The sequence below is a fragment of the Trichoderma reesei genome, assembly GCF_000167675.1.
Source record: "Trichoderma reesei QM6a unplaced genomic scaffold TRIREscaffold_10, whole genome shotgun sequence".
Classification (NCBI taxonomy): domain Eukaryota; kingdom Fungi; phylum Ascomycota; class Sordariomycetes; order Hypocreales; family Hypocreaceae; genus Trichoderma; species Trichoderma reesei.
The window spans coordinates 508225-527591 of NW_006711157.1; the positions used below are offsets into that span (position 1 = coordinate 508225).

The 19367-nt window shown below is 52.6% G+C and overlaps 8 protein-coding genes across 8 annotated transcripts; 5 read left to right on the plus strand and 3 right to left on the minus strand.

Moving 5' to 3' along the window:
- Positions 1 to 1467: 1467 nt before the first annotated feature.
- xyl1 (D-xylose reductase) lies at positions 1468 to 3029 on the plus strand. Its single transcript, XM_006965589.1, has 3 exons — positions 1468 to 1729; positions 2086 to 2879; positions 2977 to 3029. Exons 1-3 carry the CDS (start codon positions 1585 to 1587, stop codon positions 3010 to 3012), a joined length of 975 nt encoding a protein of 324 aa, XP_006965651.1. The 5' UTR covers positions 1468 to 1584; the 3' UTR covers positions 3013 to 3029.
- A 416-nt stretch (positions 3030 to 3445) lies between these two features.
- Positions 3446 to 4710, minus strand: TRIREDRAFT_62706 (uncharacterized protein; the record flags this gene model as incomplete). Its single annotated transcript, XM_006965746.1, has 2 exons — positions 3446 to 4380; positions 4467 to 4710. The coding sequence occupies 2 exons, from the start codon at positions 4708 to 4710 to the stop codon at positions 3446 to 3448; spliced, it is 1179 nt and encodes a 392-aa protein (XP_006965808.1).
- Positions 4711 to 5950: 1240 nt separating this feature from the next.
- On the plus strand, positions 5951 to 7442 carry TRIREDRAFT_107779 (uncharacterized protein; the record flags this gene model as incomplete). Its single annotated transcript, XM_006965590.1, has 2 exons — positions 5951 to 6559; positions 7404 to 7442. The coding sequence occupies 2 exons, from the start codon at positions 5951 to 5953 to the stop codon at positions 7440 to 7442; spliced, it is 648 nt and encodes a 215-aa protein (XP_006965652.1).
- Positions 7443 to 7749: 307 nt separating this feature from the next.
- Positions 7750 to 8748, plus strand: TRIREDRAFT_107780 (uncharacterized protein; the record flags this gene model as incomplete). Its single annotated transcript, XM_006965591.1, has 3 exons — positions 7750 to 7943; positions 8006 to 8421; positions 8513 to 8748. The coding sequence occupies 3 exons, from the start codon at positions 7750 to 7752 to the stop codon at positions 8746 to 8748; spliced, it is 846 nt and encodes a 281-aa protein (XP_006965653.1).
- A 1052-nt stretch (positions 8749 to 9800) lies between these two features.
- Positions 9801 to 11463, minus strand: TRIREDRAFT_107781 (uncharacterized protein; the record flags this gene model as incomplete). The annotated part of the gene is made up of 6 exons (XM_006965747.1): positions 9801 to 9884; positions 9979 to 10393; positions 10445 to 10506; positions 10561 to 10786; positions 10838 to 11130; positions 11185 to 11463. 6 exons carry the CDS (start codon positions 11461 to 11463, stop codon positions 9801 to 9803), a joined length of 1359 nt encoding a protein of 452 aa, XP_006965809.1.
- Positions 11464 to 12377: 914 nt separating this feature from the next.
- On the plus strand, positions 12378 to 13037 carry TRIREDRAFT_107784 (uncharacterized protein; the record flags this gene model as incomplete). The annotated part of the gene is made up of 3 exons (XM_006965592.1): positions 12378 to 12572; positions 12639 to 12815; positions 12879 to 13037. The coding sequence occupies 3 exons, from the start codon at positions 12378 to 12380 to the stop codon at positions 13035 to 13037; spliced, it is 531 nt and encodes a 176-aa protein (XP_006965654.1).
- Positions 13038 to 13941: 904 nt separating this feature from the next.
- Positions 13942 to 14638, plus strand: TRIREDRAFT_78340 (uncharacterized protein; the record flags this gene model as incomplete). Its single annotated transcript, XM_006965593.1, has 1 exon — positions 13942 to 14638. Exon 1 carries the CDS (start codon positions 13949 to 13951, stop codon positions 14636 to 14638), a length of 690 nt encoding a protein of 229 aa, XP_006965655.1. The 5' UTR covers positions 13942 to 13948.
- Positions 14639 to 17127: 2489 nt separating this feature from the next.
- On the minus strand, positions 17128 to 18673 carry TRIREDRAFT_62401 (uncharacterized protein; the record flags this gene model as incomplete). The annotated part of the gene is made up of 4 exons (XM_006965748.1): positions 17128 to 17233; positions 17287 to 18404; positions 18462 to 18538; positions 18601 to 18673. Coding segments are annotated over 4 exons (1374 nt in total), but the record flags the coding sequence as incomplete, so codon positions are not given.
- Between the last annotated feature and the right edge of the window lie 694 nt (positions 18674 to 19367).

Genomic DNA, 19367 nt, shown 5'->3' on the forward strand with positions numbered 1-19367 from the left:
TCCTTGTCCATGTCCGAGTCAAGTCATCACAGCAAACAAACACCTCACGTCGAACCATCTAGTTTCGTACAAAGTAGGTACTACTCCATACAAATATCCCAACGAAGCAAACTCGGATAGTCTCTCCATGTCTTATTAGTTGTCATCGCAAAGCGTCGGTACATGTTCGATAAGAGGAACCGAGAACCACAAAAAGAGCGGCAACCAACCGGACAATTAGCCGCATCCTGGGTCCCCCCTTGCGGAGTCTTTTCTCCAACTTGACGGCAATTTAGGCTAAATGTCGAGAATTCCCCTCCGAAGCCTCATCACCCGGGAGGGGACTATCGAAGACGGTTTCTCTTTTTTCGAGAAAAAAATCAAAAGCCCGGCCTGCTTCTCACGGTGAGTCTGATGGTCCAACCGTTTTGCCCGAGAGAAGCCATATAATCATGGTCAGATCATGTCCCTCTTTTGGCCCCCTCTATCATTTCCGTTTAATATCCAGAAACGGATGAGGCCTTTTGTTGGAATCAAGTATAGTATAGTAATACGTGGATGAAGCCATCACCGTACAGTAAGACAAAAACCAAGAGAGAAAAAACATCAGCGTGATATCTACCTAGACAAGTTGCCGTGACTTCATGTGCCATGCGTGAGGTCTGGCCTGCCACATCGTCATCACCATCGTCATCAGGCCCTCACTTGTGCATAGAACCGCCGTCACGTTTAAACGCACTAATAGGAGGGCAGATGCGAAGAAATTGACCCCCTTCCCTGACAGCAACAAGCTGGTACTAGGCAGTCCTGTGCAAACTCACTCTACTGTAGGAACATGACATGTTTCCCCACCTCATGTGAAAAAGGAACGGACTACATACATACTACTACTACCGTATGTACAGTATTACACACGAGAAGCCTTCGAGCGACCCAAGCCATAGCTCATCTATACGGGCCGGTTAGATCTGCTAGTTCTGGCTACCCGCCCTCCTGCATATCGGCGGCAAAAAGGAAAATCAAGGCTGGTCCTTGTCCTGGGTCCGACGGATCATTATGGCTTGGGAGCCTTGTCCTGATTGTGCTGCGTTGTCCGCTATGCTGGCTTTCAATGGCTGGGAACCTTGATGATATTATCTAGACTCGCCCGTCCAAGCCATCCATCCATCCATCCATCCATCCATCCATCCACAGGTCCCCCCAGCTGACCCTCAAGCCTGTTCCCTTACTTGGCAGGCTAGCCCCCGAGTCTCCCACTCCGTAACCACAATCAGAGAGACTCCGCTTAGTCGGAACGGAAGAGATATTACGGGAAGCCCCTACAGGAGGTGCCCATCATAGGTAGCAAACGGGCAAGGCTGCCGAACAAGAAAGTACATACTAGCCATGAGGCCTCGAGGGAGCCTCCTCTCGTGTGGAGTTCGAGCGCTGTGCATAAATAAGAGGCCAACGCCTTCCTCTTGCTCCTCATCCTCTCCCTTCCTCCTCCTCCTCCGCTCCCTCCAGTCCGTCCCATCTCACGCTCCTCGTCCTCCTCGGCTTCTCCTCACGAAGGCTTCTTCTTCTTCGCTCCGCTGCTTCTCGTCGACACAGAAAACAGGCACGATGGCGTCTCCCACGCTCAAGCTCAACAGCGGATATGACATGCCCCAGGTGGGCTTTGGCCTCTGGAAGGTCGACAATGCCGTGTGCGCGGACACCGTGTACAACGCCATCAAGGCCGGATACCGCCTGTTTGACGGTGCCTGTGGTGAGTTTTGAGTGACTCTTAGGATTATGTGTGAACGGAATAGAAGAGACGGGAGAGGAAGCAACACGTATTGTGTTCCACTTGTCTCTCTCTCTCTCAGAGTCTCTCAGTGTCTGCCCCTCATCTCATCTCATCTCATCGAGCTTTCTTCTCACAGGGGCGTCTGTATTCTGCCCCTCCCCCGCTCTCCTCACCCCCCTTCACCCCCCTTGTTTGGAGGAGGGGTGTGTCAACTCCAACACCACATACAAAACACAAAACACAGCACACAGTACTATCAACAACAACAACAAGATCCGCAACACCAAAGTCACATCGCTAACAGCTTGGGGGGCTTCTCAACCACCACACACCAGACTATGGCAACGAAAAGGAGTGCGGCGAGGGCGTCGCCCGCGCCATCAAGGACGGCCTCGTGAAGCGCGAGGACCTCTTCATCGTGTCCAAGCTGTGGCAGACGTTCCACGACGAGGACAAGGTCGAGCCCATCACGCGCCGCCAGCTGGCCGACTGGCAGATTGACTACTTCGACCTCTTCCTCGTCCACTTCCCCGCCGCCCTCGAGTACGTCGACCCCAGCGTGCGCTACCCGCCCGGCTGGTTCTACGACGGCAAAAGCGAGGTGCGCTGGAGCAAGACGACGACGCTGCAGCAGACCTGGGGCGCCATGGAGCGCCTCGTCGACAAGGGCCTCGCCCGCAGCATCGGCGTCTCAAACTACCAGGCCCAGTCCGTCTACGACGCCCTCATCTACGCCCGCATCAAGCCCGCCACCCTCCAGATCGAGCACCACCCGTACCTCCAGCAGCCCGACCTCGTCAGCCTCGCCCAGACCGAGGGCATCGTCGTCACCGCCTACTCGTCCTTTGGCCCCACGGGCTTCATGGAGCTCGACATGCCTCGCGCGAAGAGCGTCGCGCCCCTCATGGACAGCCCCGTCATCAAGGCCCTCGCCGACAAGCACCGCCGCACGCCTGCCCAGGTCCTTCTGCGATGGGCCACCCAGCGAGGCATCGCCGTCATCCCCAAGACGTCTCGCCCCGAGGTCATGGCGCAGAACCTGGACAACACCTCCTTTGATCTGGACAGCGAGGATCTGGCCAAGATTGCCGACATGGACTTGAACATTCGGTTCAACAAGCCTACAAACGTGAGTCATTGCCCCTTTTGTTCAAAATTTTCTTCACTCGTCGTTTTCTTTGTTGCATTCCTTTGTAGCCTTCTGCTGACAGCCTTGCGTTACACAGTACTTCTCCGCCAACAAGCTCTACCTGTTTGGCTAAACAGGGACATGTTTGAGAAACAAAGAAAGATCTAAAATAGAATAAAAATAATGACCAAATATCCCTGTGTCTTTCAGTCTTTCTCTCGCTGGTGCCGTGAGGTTCACGACTTTCATTGATCTTCTTCCAAAGAACTACTATAGTTGTGCGGTCAATCTGTCTGCTATAGAATACAAACACCAAACGTTGTGGACTACCAAGATTGGCACAACTTTTCCTTCCTCTTTCACGCGCTTCTTCCGCGAGATAATTCCAAATAATCGAACGATAAATCAACGCAAGCGCTTACATTGTTCAAAGTGAACAATGCGCATCAGATGCAACTCAATTGACGCCGTAATATTCCCTCACAGACAGGCCGTGTCGTCCTCAATACCCCAAAATTAAAACGTCGCAGTGCCTTTCACGCCATTTCTCTAGACTCTCACGAATGCTAAAGCAAGTTTAGAAACATATCCGCCTGCGTGATACTGGGGTAGAATAACTTACTAGCATCAATCTGCTTGACCTGTGGCAGCGCCAACCGGACCTTGTTCCTGTACAGAGCAGGGCCGCGAAGTTGAAGAGGGTTCCCCTCGAAATACACCGTTGTCAAGTCTTCCTTGTCCTTGAGCTCCCTCTCCACCTCGGCAAAGTCACCGAGCTGGTTGTAACTAGCCCACAGTTCCTCGAGATCCTTGAGGGGGCCGACGCCCTTGAGGCTGCTGATCTGATTGTTGGAAATCTCGAGAATCTTGAGATTGGTGTTGTTCTCGATGCCCTCCAATGACTCGAGAGCATTGTGAGCAATATAGAGCTCCTCCAGTTGAGGAACCTCCTTGAGGGGCGACAAGTCCCGGATACGGTTGGATTGAATACTCAGGAGGCGCAACTTGGGCAGCCCACCGAGCCCTGTCAGCTCCGTAATCTTGTTCTTTGCCAGCCACAGCTCCTCCAGGTTCTTCAGGCTGTCGAGGTTCTGAATCTCTCGGATGCGGTTGGAGCCGAGCTCCAGTGACTTGAGCTTGTCAAGGCCCTCCAGTCCCTCGATCTTGCTGATCTTATTAGCGACCAAGAATATCTCCTTCAGATTCTTCAGATGGTTAATGTGCTTGATGTGTTTGATCTTGTTGAAGCTGAGGTCGAGGCTGGTGAGCTTCGTCAGGTTGTCCAGGCCCCGGATGTGTGAAATCAGGTTATCGTATAGATCGAGCTCTTCCAGCGTGTCGGCGAGGCTGTCGAGGCTTTCGATGTCTTGGATGAGGTTCTGTCGGAGGCAGATGCGAGCCACGTTCTTGAAGCGCTCCAGCCGCAGAGCAGGCAGTGACGAGATGCGCGAGTGGGAGCACATGATTTCTTCGGCTTCGGAATCTTCGCTATCGAGCAGATCTGTCATGAAACCCGTACGTCAGCTCTGTTTTGCTCCTTCCCAAAGCATCAAAGCCATCCTCTCGCCATCGTCATCATCATCTTACTCTCGTCTGCCCGAATCTCCTCGCCCTGCAGCACATTGCTGTCATCAGAGTACTCGGGATCCGACAAGGCCTCGGGATTGCTCATGAGCGCGGACTTGGGGATGCGCAGCTTGCCATCCCATCCCTTGCTGTCTCTCAGCGACGGGCTCGGCTCGCCATCGATGCGAGGTGATGGCCGGTCATCGACAATGTCGATGTGAGCAGTGCCCTCGCTCTCCTTGTCTTTCTCGGGCTGCACCTCCATGGTCTCAATGCCGATTGCAGCGGGGGGAAAGCTCGGGGCAAGATGGTCGTGGTCGGATCGATAGGTAACTGTCTGGGGTTTGAGGGTCGAGCAGGTTTCTGTTGTCGCAGTTGTGTTTGTGCAACGGTTGTATCACCGCATGGGTTGTAGATGGATAGACGGGCGAGTGAAACGGTTGCCTGCGAAGAATTTAGGTATGTATGGCCATGTACCTTAAATACGTCAACGGGATAAGCTTCAAGGCTTGTGAGCCTGATGGATAAGGTATGGCGCTTTTCTGCAGTGACGAGATACAGCGCAAGCCCACTAGAAGCACCCACTAAACCCAGCAAATGCATAGGTGGGTAGGTAGGTTGGCGTTTTTAGGCGAACGAGGGGCGGCAGGGATCAAACCCGCATCTTGATTCCTCTCCAGCTCCATCAATGTCACCACGACTGTTTCGTCCCAATCAGCCAGATTGACACTGCTGGGTAGTATTATGGTGTTGGTTCCAGCTGCAAAAGATACAATCCCTCCACAACTCAGCCTCTTTGGAAAGCCGCGGTTGAGCATGTCGTGAATGGCCAGCCAAGGCTTTTCTCCTGCAGCTCTAGGCTCTGCAGTAATGCGCCTCTCCTCTGCATCACCTCCATCGCTTGCGCATCTCAGACGGCTGGCCATCCATGTCACCACGAGGCAATATCGAACAGCTGCGCCATGGGCAGATCAAGGGCGGAAGTGCGTCGTCCACCATGGGTGCAGACGCGGGCGAGGCATCGCTAGGAGGCAAATCCACGTTGGCCAGGCATTGGTGCCGCCCGCCATCTTCACCGGTCTCTTCCTCGCTCTCTGGTGCTACAAGTGCATCATGCTCGTCTTGTTCCAAAACGCCATCATTTACAATCCATTCCTCCCGCCAAATGCCAGGAGCATGAGGATATCAGAGTTTGCTCGCCAATGCGGTGGCGTCGAGTGGCGCGAGGACAGGATCAAATCCCTAGATGGCACAGAGCTTGCGCTGTGTCTAAGTGAGATATCGTGTGGAAAGGAGAGTGCTGGTGCTGGCTCCCCAAAGCCCTCAAAGACGCCAGTCTACATCTTGTACTTTCAAGGTTTGCCGCCGTACCCCTGCTGTTGCAAACCATCAACCGGCTGAGTCGTGGTCTAGGAAATGCTTCGTCTCTTCCCCCACGACTGCCCGACATCTCTGGTGTCTTGCGCCAGCTCAAGGCGGCGACTGAGGGACAGGTTCACTACACCATGGTGTGTCTCAGCTACAGAGGGTACTGGACATCCCACGATCGCCCTTCTGAAAAAGGCATCAACCTGGACTCCGAGGCAGCACTTCGCTGGATCACAAAGCTGCATCGTGAGAAGCACAAAGATGCCCAGGCAGCGCCCATCACCATTCTCTGGGGACAGAGCATCGGATGCGGGTTTGCAACAAACCTGGCAGCCAAGACGCAAGATGGCGACACTCTAGCAATCAATGCCTTGGTGTTGGAGACACCGTTCACGAATACCCGCGCAATGCTCGAAGCACTCTATCCGCAAAAGTGGCTGCCGTATCGTCACCTCTGGCCGTTTCTGCGCAACCACCTCGACAGCTGGGCAAACCTGGGCTCGATAGCCGCCAAAGCCCACAAGCCGGAGGTGTACATAGTCGAGGCGGGTAAAGACGAACTGGTGCCCTCTGACCACGGCCGCCTTCTCTATCAGCGGTGCAAGGACCTTCATCTGTTTGCAGAGCTGCACACCGTCAGCGGAGCTCTCCACAACGACGTGATGGTGCGGAGACACGGCAAACAGGCCATTGCACAGTCTATCGCCTCGGCCGTGTCGCGGGCGCGGCAATCCTCGAATGATCAGGTGCAACGCTTGTCTGGACTGGCAAAAGGCAAAACTTGAGCGTGAACACCGTCTCTGAATCTTATACCTTGAAGCTCAGGCCGATAAGTTGCACTACGGCCACGACTTCTCGTCATGGCAAAGTCTGCGCCCAACACGCACACACCCACACTCACCTCACAGAGGCCCTTACCCGTCTTAGCTGGTGCAAATATTAGCCCACCCAGAAACTCAGATGCAACGAGGCCTGTTCCTTGCAGACACAATCAAGCCATGATCCACCGGCACAATGCATGGCCCAAGCGTGTGGCTTGGAGGAAGCCGTGGGTTGTGAGACTCTGGCCGTTGTGTGAAGAGTAGATAGAGAGTTCAGAAAGACAGAGCAGCTTCTGCCTTGATCGGGATCGAGACCTCTCTGAAATTGGCCCCAGTCAAAGCTGGGTATCCCAATGTTCATCTTGATGAAGTTTCCAGCAACTCGCACCCCCAAAGCTTTCGATCTGGTACGCCCCGTAGCTGCGCTGCACTATCAGGCAAACCTGCAGGCCAGCGTCGGGATGCCTTGCACGGCTCCAGGCACCGCACGGCTATCAAGCTGCTGAAACAGGCTGTCTGCTGTTGGCCACCATCCTGCCGGCCATTCCCCTCCCTCTACAGTACGAGGATTTCCACCCGTCCTCGCTGTGACTCGACAGGTTCAACAAGGATCCTTGGTCATCCATCGAGCTGTGAATTCGCCTTGGCCGCCTCAAAGATGGTCGAGACAAGTGCCGCCTAACATCACGTGCTTTCGCAGACTTTTGGCGTCTCACCGTAGCGCACTGTAAATACACTGTGCCACATCTGACGCGAAATTAACCGAAAGGACGCGTTGTGTCATCCCATTATCGCCAACCCTGCCTAGACCGCCTCACTAAGGGATCTAGGGGGTGTCCGTAGGCAGCCAGCGCCATTCAATGGGCCTGGGCCCGGTCTCGTATAAAAAGCATGGCATCCACCTCGCTTTTATGCGCAAGAATAACCAGCATCGTCTCGCTTGGTGCCTTGAAACCGGTTCCTCGCAGCGATCGACTCGCCTTTTGTTTTCTTCAATGGTTCATGCCTGCAGGCTATGAGCATTTCACGCAGTACATTTCCTCTTTATTGATGGAATTCTGCTCTATTATCTTCCTGTTTACTGTTCCAATCCCCTTCTATTCTACAGATCCACAATGTATTCTCAGCGGCACGAGTCCTCCAGCCGGACCTTCTCCAAGGGCAGCTTTTCCAAGGGCCACAAGGTGTCCAAGTCCAGCTCTCCCTTTAGCAAGGACAGTGGCATATCGAAGAGACGCCATGAGTCTCGCCATCGAAGAGCAGCTACATCCTGCTCTGCTGCCCTAGGCGAGGACACCATCATGACTAGGTAAGCTATTCAACCCTTGCCATCAATGAATCATAGCTTATGTATGCTAACGTGATCTCTAGCAGCCTGAACTCTTCCATCGTGACCCTCGTTGTCGGTGCCGAGCAGCGCCTTTTTGCAGCCCATGAAAACGTCCTCGCCGCGAGCCCCTTCTTCGACAACGCCATGCGAAACCTCTACACCGATGCCGCTGCGAAGAGAATTTCGCTTCCAGACGAAGAGCCCGAGATCTTCAGCTCAGTGCTGGAGTTCATGTACAAGGGAGACTACTATCCTCGTCTAGTGCACAACAAACGGCGGGACTCGTGGGAACTGGAACCCATTGCCAACAGCGATGACAAGAGGGCGGCCGCGGAGAGCACAGTCTACCATCACGGCGTTGACGGGGATCTCCTCAAGGACACCGTCATCTACTGTGCTGCCGAACGATATGGCCTTGACGAACTGAAGAAGCTGGCTCTTCGCAAACAGGGACTCCGTAAGTCTCATTCTCTCCTTTGAATACTCTCCCACTTTTTCCTTGCTTGCTTATTACCTTAGCCCCCCGGCTGACATACCTTATCCTGCAGAGTCAGGCATCCAGTGCAGCACCATCTTGGCCTCGGCCAGATACGCATACGCCAACACCCCCGACAACGACTCCAAGCTGCGAGCGCACTACTTGGCTCTCATCATCCGCTCCCGTAGCACCTTTAAGCGAAGCGGCACGATGCAGCTCGAGATGTTCAACGGAGGCACCCCGCTCTTCTTTGACCTGTTTGTCGCTCTGTGCAATCACGTCGACGATATTTCGTCTTCGCAGTAGGTTCTTTTCCTTGCTGTGCTGTTATTGTTGTCTGGTTCTTTCCATTCTGATTGCGATGGAATTGACCATTGAGAAGGCGATTTACTTGCCATGTGTGATTCCCTTGAGCCCCTGCTGTCAGAATGGCATTTTATTTTCCTATGTTTATCGCCAAAGGACGATACCAACCGAAATCACACAACTCAAACCACCAAAAAGACTGAAGGAAAATGTTAATCTCCTCATCTAACTCATGACTTTTCTGCCCGTTATCATTTGTACAATTATCCCTCTATTATCCAGGCCAACACTTGTTGCGGCCTATATCTCCTATCTATTTTGTTGAAACAAGAATGATGATGGCACTATGCGAATTACGATTATCCGGTTTCATGGAGGAGGGATTATATAGGATTTACACTAGATTGAGCTGATGACCAGATCGCATGTCTGGCTCCCGTCAATGGAAGGACGCATAGTCCCCAAAGTCACAGTATTCGTGTTTGTTGCCCTTGGATAGTAGAGTAGGCTTGCATCAGCACCACACTTTTCTTTTGCGTGCCTGTCGAAGAGGGGACCTCATCATATTTTGGTTACTGTATCAGCACGTCTTGATTAGATGCGGCAGAGCACTGTGAAGCAGGTGGTGTTGTATCGGATAGAGTGCCAAGCGTTCTTACCTGCCGCTCATCCTGATGATATGCGCATGGGGGACCACTTCTTGGGCTTTTTTTCCCCATAGGATCTTCGAGTCTTTGGGGAAGTGAGTCACTATTCCAACACAAAAAGGGATGGGGGGGATGGCAGACATGGTAACAGCTGAGCCATGCACATGTATTCGAGGCGACCACCGTTTGTAAGCTGAAGCTGGCCAAGTTATCTGCCTCTTATACCAGGACATCTTCGAACATCTTCGCTAGCTAATGTTGAATGCACGCCACATCAATCAGGAGTCTAACAGGGCTAGCAGGCAGAGCAGCCTTCGCCTGTGCCAGCCATATGGTCTTCCGCTCAAGGTTAGGCAGCTTAGTGCCTCACTGAGAGAATAGAATGGCTCATTAGGGCACCCGCTTTCAGACACCTGTGCCCGGGAAGGCGCCCTTCTTGGACAACACCACGATGCCCCGTTCGCGGGCAATGTATCCTTTCATCAAATCCTATGCCAATGTTAGCGCCGGGCTCTGATGATACGCAGCCAGGTGGTGAATGGATTGCCGCCTCGGAATGAACAACAAGAGCTATGAACCATACCTTGTAGATCATGTTCGCTATCAAGCACTCAACTTCGTCAGTGTCCATCAACTCCCCGCCACTCCCCATACAGATAGCCGCACGGAATTCTGCGACAGGTACCCGCGTGCGGCGAACTGGTGTGGTCTCGCCCTCTTTGGGCTCGTCGAATCCTCCAGCGATAAAGACCTTGCGTAGCAGATTCCGCAAGGCAATGTCGCGACCACGCTCCAACGTCAGGTAAATGCGTCTCTTGACAAACTCGTCTTCACCCTCCTGCAATGCAAGGTCAAAGGCGTGAAGATCACCCTTTTTGATGCATTGGGCTAGCGGGAGGAAGAGCTTCTGTAGGCGTGGGAACGGCTCCAGGAGTGCCTTTGTCGGCAAGACGTGGCTGGTGAGAAGACGGCACGGGATGAGGTAGGTAAGGATCCGCCTACGAAGCGTTAGTATTACAATAACACAACGGGACGAAAGGAAAACGCACTCCAAGTTTGGCTTAGCATCTTTGTGGCAGAGCTCCCAGGCTTCGACGAGATGTTTCTCGGCCTATGGGTTATTGTTAGTTAGATTGGGCACGTTAAGGCCAGGCAATTCCCGTACCTCGACATAGTTTTCCTCGAGGAAGAACAAGACACCCTCGTAAAACTTGAAAGTGACTCGCTGCGACTTTGGGAACGCTGATAGTGGCGGCATATCTCCTCTGTAGGCGCTCAAGGTCTTCAGGATAGTCCGCGAAAGAGAGGCAGAGTTCAGCTTGAAATAAGTCTTGAACAGCAGGTTGATGATGAAGTAGATGCCCCATTTCCTCGACTCTTCTAATGGTGCTCTAAACTCAAGGTCAGCGATCTTCCTGAGGAGACGGATTTGAGAAACAAACCTGTCGTTGAGGCATAGGGTAAATATCCTCTTCAGATGCTGTTCGCAATCTCTCAGCTGGCCTTGTTTTTCCGTCTCTGGGTCAAAGTCGTCTTGCATTAGTGAGGCTCCCCCAGAATTGTCGCCGAGGTTGCGGCTGCGCTCCGTATCGGATTTAATGGCGAATAATCTCAGGTATTTGCCAACCATATACAGGCAGGGGATTGTCCAAGCTTCGAAGCCAAAGTTGTTGTAACCTCGGATCAGCACCGATGTTAACTCCTTCCATGATTCATAGACCTTGGTCCATGTTGACTGTCCCCAATGTCAGCATGCTAACTAGATGTCAGTCACCAGAACTCGTGCTACCTTGCCATCTTCGCCTGCAACGATATCCCCGACGGCATTCCAGTATGCGGCATACACCTCCACCCAGCCTTTGATCTCCTCGTGATCCAGATTCCTGGATGTATTTGACTTGATCCAATGCTTGATGTCACCCTTGACGCTGTGCGCATTGCTGCTCTTCCAGATGGACCTTAGGCGCTGAGGATTATCTGCTGGGGAAACTGGCGAGAGGGTTGCCGCGAGCAGATATCCATTCTGCTCAGCATGGGCTTTGGCGAAGCCCTTGAACAGTTCGTTCATTGCAGCGAGATGCCGGTAGGACGTCGGGCTCGGTTGGTAATGCCCGATTGGCGTTTAGCCCACAAAGAGTCACGACAGAAGATGAAGCTTCTAAGCAGCTCTAATCCAAAGTTATTCGGGATGAAGAAGGGTGACGAGAGGTCTCAAAGTTTGTTGATATCAGCCTGGGACTCTTTCCGTACCACAGAAGAAGCTCCTACGCCATTTCACCCATCTCAGCAATGCCGTCACGGTACGTACCTCTTACTAGCTCCCTCTCAGAGATGAGGTAAGCCGGACAAGCTTGTGACCGTGCACGTGACTGAGCTCGGAAATCTCGTGGGGCTGCGGATCTGTCTATTGACCAATCGCTGTGGAGGTTAAAGCCCTGCGCTGAGTTTGGTGCTCAACCCTCTCCACTCACCCGCACACAAAAATTATCGCTGCATCACCTCTAACTTGACAATCTTCAAATTTCGCGATTTGTCGAGGACACCACAGTCACAGTGAGTCGCCAGGATACCTCAACCAAATATTGTACATACTAACGATAATTCCAGATGGGTAAGAATATTCTCCATCACCAGTTCACCAGTTTGAGAATGCGCGTTGTTGGGAGGACTTGGGAGCCGTCGAATTTCGTCACAAAATCAGCAGCCGACCGCCAACTTCGGACACGGAAACTCGAATTCGACCAATCGATTGGAGATGGATAGCGCATCGCCACGAGGAAAAAAAAAAATGAGCTGGGCTTGAAATCGATCATACTGCAGCCATAAGAGCAAGGGATATAACTAGAAGATGTCTCGAACTCGATAGAGAGAGGAAAACTTTTCGACGACAAACAACAACAATCTGAGCACGAGACTACAGACAACGCGCATTCGACGGCCTCCATACATCAGAAACTACTTTCCGCCTTGGATACTAACACAATGCAACCAGGTCGCCTTCAGGAGTACGAGGTCATCGGCCGCCACTTGCCCACCGAGGCCAACCCTACCCCGGCCATGTACCGGATGACCATCTTCGCCCCTAACGAGACTGTCGCCAAGTCCCGTTACTGGTACTTCTTGCGTGGTCTCAAGAAGGTCAAGAAGGCCACCGGTGAGATCGTCAGCATCAAGGCGGTACGTGGTGTCCGATCCCAACTAGGCGACGAAGAAAACGGCCACTGACGGAAGGAAAACCTATAGATCCACGAGAAGCACCCCGAGAAGGTCAAGAACTTCGGCATCTGGCTGCGATACGACTCTCGCTCCGGCACTCACAACATGTACAAGGAGTACAGAGAGCTGACCAGGACCGATGCTGTCGAGTCCCTGTACTCCGACATGGCCGCCCGCCACCGTGCTCGTTTCAGGTCCATCCACGTATGTTCCACCGGGCACCGATACTGAAGGCGCGAGCTGCGATGCTAACTTGGAATCTGCCAGATCCTCCGTGTTGTTGAGATCGAGAAGACCGCCGACATCAAGCGCCCCTACATCAAGCAGCTGGTTACCAAGAACCTCAAGTTCCCTCTCCCCCACCGCATCACCAAGACCAGCACTCAGAAGCTGTTCAGCGCGAAGCGACCTTCCACTTTCGCTTAAGAATTGTATTGGTTTTGAGGACGGTTGGGCTAGGTTCTGCGGGTGTTTACAACGGATCATGGAAATATCACTGCATTTGCTCGTTTAAAAAAGAGCATTGAATGAACCAAAAAATCAGAACAAGGTGTAGATTTTACGACGCAAGAAAAGTGAATGTTTCAGGGTTTCTTCTACAGCGTCTGTCAATGGCAGGGAAGCAGTGTTCCTCCACGAAACGTGTGAATCGGCGTCAATCAGATTTTGCTCTGGAGAAGTGGACATCCACAAGAGGTGCACGCCCGAGCTTTACAATTGCAAGCTGAGGGCCTTTCGATATCACAAACAAGCATTCAAACATTAATACCTATTTCCAGTCGCTGAGCCAGTCATCTTCATTACTACTACCCTGAACCAAATATGTTTATGCTTTCTGACAAAGAGTAGCAGTCTGTTCCTCTGATCCATCGACAGTACGCGGCAGTCATTCCAATTCGGGCTCGCCGACTGGCGCGGAGCCGGTGAAGAAGTTTTCGGCCGACCAACCTTTTTAGGACGGTCCATCTAATACGTATGGAAGCCCGCCTACAAACGGCCCAGAACAGCCAGAGAAATAATAATCAGGGTATCTAGAGAGACTCATACGGCACAAAATGGAGAATGATACCGCTCTCAGTTAGCAATCCGGCGTCAACCCGGTATGAGTCACGCAATGAGCAACGCTGCTATCTTGAAGCAAAAGAACCACTTGCTTGATCTATATAAACTAGATCTAGCCCTCTTTACCTGACCTTACTTATATTGTTCCCTCTACACAACAGTATCTCGGCCCTCTACTTCACTTCAGAGCCTCGAGTTCTCATTTGACCCTCTGTCACAGCTTCCAACATTTGCACGCAACACTTCTCCAACGCTTCACGAGCAAAATCCTCACAATGGCACAACCCAGCAATCCTCCTACTCCGCTAGAATGGGTCACAGTCAAAACGACACGCCCCAAAACCCCCTACCCTCCCATGTCCACCCGCCAGCCCATCCGCACACAACGCCTCATCCTCAGGCCCTACGCCGCTACAGACCTCAACGACTTCCACCTCCTGCGCATACAGCCCGAAGTCATGAAGTGGACATCCCAAGGCAAACCCGACCCGGACCTGCAGCACACCGAAAAGATACTCGCAAACAGGCTGCCGGGGACCGACGGCGGCGAGGCGGCGTACGAGTTCGCCGTCTGCTGGGCCGAGACGGGCGAGATGATTGGCACGGCAGGCTCGCACATGCGCGAGGGCGAGCTCGGCTGGCCCGTCATTGGATACATGCTCCGCTCCGAGTTCTGGGGCAAGGGCCTGGCGACGGAGCTCGTGACGGCGTTGCTCAAGGCGTATTGGGCGCTGCCCCGGGAGGAGGTCGAGATCAAGGTGGAGAGGAGCACGGTGGAGGGCAGCGAGGAGGAGCCGCAGCCGGAGCGGATCACGGCTGTGACGCTGGATTCGAATGGGCCGAGTCAGAATGTGCTGCGGAAGCTGGGCTTTAGGTTGGCGAAGACGTGGGAAGAGGAGGATCCTAAAGACCCGGGTGTGATGGAGCTGCTGTATGGGTTCTGTCTCCAAACGCCGAATGTGTAGCATGGGGTGCGAGACAGATTTGCTTTTTACACTTGAAAGCCGAGCGACTGCATATCTGAACATTTAGCGATAGAGATGGGAAGGGCTTGGAGATACATTGAACGTTGAGACTATGAGTGAACATGCCAAAACGGTACCTGCAGAAAGGGTTGTCATATATATATATGTTTGCTAGGTATGTATGGAACTTCGTCAAATCCTATCAGAATCGCCTGTAGTGGACTACCACGTACTGTAGGTGGTCAGTCACACTCATGACATGTAGGAGTCCTACCTAGGTAGTAAAGTAGTAATCCAAGAGCTTGACGTATAAGCTCTCTTGCCAACTTTGTCTCATTGCCATATCCTTATTGGATGAGAACAAAGACTGGAACAATAGACATTCGGCAGAAGCAAGAACAATGGAACAATTCCCAAAAGAAGAGAAAAAACCCAAAAAGAAATGCCATGCGGCCTGTGTGGATCGAACACACGACCTTCAGATGTCAAGGTGATTGAAGTTTAGAGGCTTCAGTCTGACGCTCTCCCAGCTGAGCTAAGGCCGCAAGCTAATTAGATGAAAGACTGGCTTGCTAATTCTGCTTGTGAAGGGGCGCGACCATCCAATTGGCTGTAGACGCGGTAGAATTGAGTTACGAGACTGCCAGTATGGGACAAACAGAAAAGCATCACGGGTGCTTGCGCAGAGTTATTCTTGTTACATGGTTTCAAAGAGCTTTTGCGATATGGGCTGCAATTTACGCGTCTCAGCCTGCCCAAATGAATCCTCGCCTTGGATGGGTAGTAGATGACTTTGAGCTATGTCTTTGCTGCAAGGCGGCGTTCTTCCTTCATGGCCCATATGCCTCCCCTACCCTGAACTTGAGTATGGGAATCGAGCACGAGGAAACTACCACATCTCTCACAACCACACTGATTCGCACCCGTCGCAATATACCCTCCCCTTAAATGACAAACAGCCTGCACTCTCCAATCCTCACTTTTTGGCCTTCTTCTCATACGCCTCCAGCAAATCCTTGCAATTGACCAGGTTCTTCTTCGGCTCCCACGTGTTGTCCTTGCTGCTGTAGCCCTTCCACTTGACCCTGAAGAAATGCTCCATCGTTTCCTCGTCAATCATTGAGTCCACAATTTGCTCAACCTCCCACTCCTGCTTGGACGCTTTGCCACCAGCTGCGGCCGCCTTGGCCGGCTTTGCTGCCTTGGCTTCCTTCGCAGGCGGCCTTCCCCTGCGCGGTGCTGCCGCCGGCTTCACTGCAGCTGTCTTAGTCGCCGCTGTCTTCGTCGTCGTGGCTGGCGCCTTCGCCGCCGTCCTAGCAGGTCGTCCAGGTTTCCGAACCGCGCCTTTCGCATCAGTCCTTCCCTTTGTGCGCAGCTCTCTCTTAGCAGAAGCAGAAGCTTTCCGGGTGGTCTTAGCAGCAGCAGCAGCAGTAGGCTTTGCCTTTTCAGGCGCTGAACGAACTCGCGTCGACTGTCTTGATCCAGAGGATGATGAAGCCGGGGTCATCTCTTTACCTGCAGCTCTAGCAAGCGCTGTGCCTTCCACCTTTTCTCCCGCGCCGTTGGACTGTCTGGCGAGTGAAGAACGCGCTGAAGACCTGGCTGAAGTGTACTTTGGCGAGGCTGGCGAGCGGACGAGAGAAGCTAACCGACTCGCCGAAGACGCCTCGGACGCTGCTGGGGAAATCGCAGAGTGAGACGGTGAGGTGTGGTGACTGGAGGCGTTCGACTTGACATCTTCAAAAGTCCTAACTCGGGCGTCAAAGATAAGCAATCGGCTCATCAAAGGTGGTTTCGCATTGCTTCTTACATAGGAAAGAGCTCGCCGGAGTCGACGTCTTCGGGATCATCGAAGAATCGGGGCATGATGATGGTGTTGTTCTTGCAGGGTCGGAAATAAACGCGTCAAAGATGGGTGATCTTTGGGGCAGGGAGTGGTCAAACGGCTCGAGAAGAGTGAAGGAAGTGAGAAAACGCGTAAAGAAGGTTGTGTTGACAGATGCTTTCATCTGTAGCTTGAAAGAATGTCAGTTCATCTGAAGTATGTATGCGGTCACGTGGTCACCTTTGGCTATTATTCTTGGGAGCTCATGTGGTTGAGTTGGTAATTCCACGCACTTGATTACGCCATTCTCAGACTCGAGAATCAGTAGAACGCACTCAATTTCTTAATGATCACTTCTATATGACAACGATATTTTAGATCATCTCTTTTGCTTGGAAGGGTGTTAATGGCTGGGAGCGTAAACGGTGAATGTCCCATTACGCGAAGCTTGGGCACAGAAAATCGACACACGCTGCCAATCAATTAGGTACCTTGGCGAGTCTCCTCAAAAACCTGCGTAGAACATATGCACTGCATAACCAAATGCGATGCCCAAGCCGCCTGCAAAAATCATCCCAAGTTCAGGCTATGTCATGCCATTATACTATGCAACATACGAGTATCAAGTACTCGTGGCACGCCGATCTCTTGACGTGCGACATGGTCAGTCAAGCTCCTCAACCTCGTCGTCGCCAAGGTCTCGGAATTTTCCTTCTCGCAAAGCCTGTGCAACGGGATTTTCGACGTCGATGATGCCGTTCTTCTTGAGTCTGGAAGCAAGCTGTTAGTTGTTTGATCTTGGTACATGAATAAGAGAGCTTACCGTTCGAAGAGCACAAACAGTCTCTCCGCCTCGCGTAATTTCTCATCTTCAGTCATGGGAGGCATCTCTGCGACCTTCTCTTGATCCAGGAATTGTCCTGTAATGGGATTCACAAGCCTCTGGGCACCTGTAGAGTCGCCGGCGTTGAAGGCTGTTGATGCACTTCCGGGAATTGGTACATTGTTCTGGAACAAAAAGCCGGAAGCAAATCCGTAGCCGACGTTTTCCACAAACTTGTTAGCATCCTTGTCAGATAGATTGAATAGAAGGTGGGCGATGACGTCTCGTAGGGAGGGAGTCAGCGGATTGGTCGAGTTCTTCAGTAACCTTGCCGAAAGTGTTGTGCCTTTCCCGAGAACCGATTTTCTGTCCTCTGCGGTTGGCAGTAACTTGCTGCTGATGAACTGGCGCACTGACTCGGGAGCATGCTCGTGGACTTTGAGTATCGTGCTAACCAAGGGGGTAACGGTAGCGTCGAGGTCATTGTCACCGTAGAATGCCATGGCTGCATCGAGGAGAGATATCAGCCGAGCCGCGACCTTGTTGGGCTCAGAGCTGGGATAGAGGGCTTCTCGATTAGAAGGAGTGGAGATGTCGAGATTGATCAGGGCGTTGACCAAAGGTCCGAATGTTGAGTCGAGAGGGCTAGAGGCTGGAATGTCTTGCTTCCAGAGAAGTGTGACAATGTGCGGAACGGCTCCATTGAACCGAGCAACTTCGTCCTTGGCGAAGTGAGTGACGTTGAACAAGAGCTTCAACGTCTCAGCGAGCGCCATGTCTTCCATGGGCTGCGACTGCGAGGACTTGGTATCCACGAGTTCGGCATGTCGCCTTAAATTCTCCGTGATATTCTCGGCAAGATTGTGCTCGGCAATGAGATTAGCCAAGTGCTCCTTCGTCCCGTAGGTGGACAGCAGCAGAATGCGTGACTTGAGAAACTCATCATCCCAGTTGTCGGTCTTGAGTCCCTCGCAAGCCTTTACGGCGAAGCCTTGGTCCACGAGCATCCGTCTGATCTCAGGCTTCAGCAGCATCGAGTTTGCCACAACCCTCAGAGCCGCTCGGGCTGTGTCGCTGGACGGACTGTCAAAGCCATACCGTAGCAGCATCGAGATGCCCTAGCAAGGGTCAGTTTGCTATCATCGTGCAAGGTGTCTTGAGGCATAGAAACACACCTCTTTGGTGAAGATGGGATCTGCATTCCGAGGGTCTCGCCCGTAGATCTTGAGTTCTTCCAGAGCCTCATCTCGGTCTAAAGAAAGCAGTCAGAATATCATGCGACTAGGCCTAAGGAGAGCGCTTCCAATGTCAAACCTTTGGGGGATAGAGAGCCCTTATCGAGGTCTTCGGTAAGTTTGTTGACCAATTCAGTCACTGCCTGGAGTTTTGCTGGTCAAGGCATGGTCAGCTACAGGCAGTCTCAAGGCTTGGTTGCTGAGGGGCTCACCAGCGCCAGTCGCCGTGCCCAGTTGGACGTTGGACATGGCGAAGACGAGCGAGAATAGCGAGAATAGAGACGATTCAGAATGCGCGTAAAAGAAGGGCCAATAGTCTCAAGAAATACTCTTGAAATGGTCAAGCCTTGATAAAGTATCGGGCCCTGACGGGTCGCCGCTGGGTTACAGCCGGTTCGTGATGAGGTTATGAGATGACAGGAGTAGGCTGGTATCGAAAGATGGTGGAGGAAAGGAGGAGAGGCCTATATGTAGATATGGTAAAGCACAGCAGTAACGACAGGTCTGGCAGTGTCCAAAGGTCAGGCTACGGGTTACAGGAGTGAGATGAAAAGATGAGCGAATGCCTGCCTCTGATGACAAGTACTTCTCTGAACCGGGGGTTTCAGCTGAATGAAGAGTTGATCTATCGCTGTCTGTAATTCGTACGTCTTCTATCCCGTGCCATGATGGCCGCAGTGGACAGCTCTCTTCTGGCTGCGATTGGCCCACGACCAGGGCATCAAGTCAGCGGATCCGTCCAGTGGCAACGGCGCACTTTTGCAGCGGAGATTGGCGATAGGCGACGTGCAGCTCCGGCTCAACTGCCCTGTGCTGGGCTGGCAGCCCCTGGCTTGAGCTGCGACG

Bases quoted from the DNA above. Each gene is read 5' to 3' on its own strand.
- xyl1 (XM_006965589.1), top strand. From the start codon at position 1,585: ATGGCGTCTCCCACGCTCAAGCTCAACAGCGGATATGACATGCCCCAG. The intron at 1,730-2,085 runs GTGAGTTTTGAG...ACCACACACCAG, and splicing joins CCTGTTTGACGGTGCCTGTG to ACTATGGCAACGAAAAGGAG. The intron at 2,880-2,976 runs GTGAGTCATTGC...TGCGTTACACAG, and splicing joins GGTTCAACAAGCCTACAAAC to TACTTCTCCGCCAACAAGCT.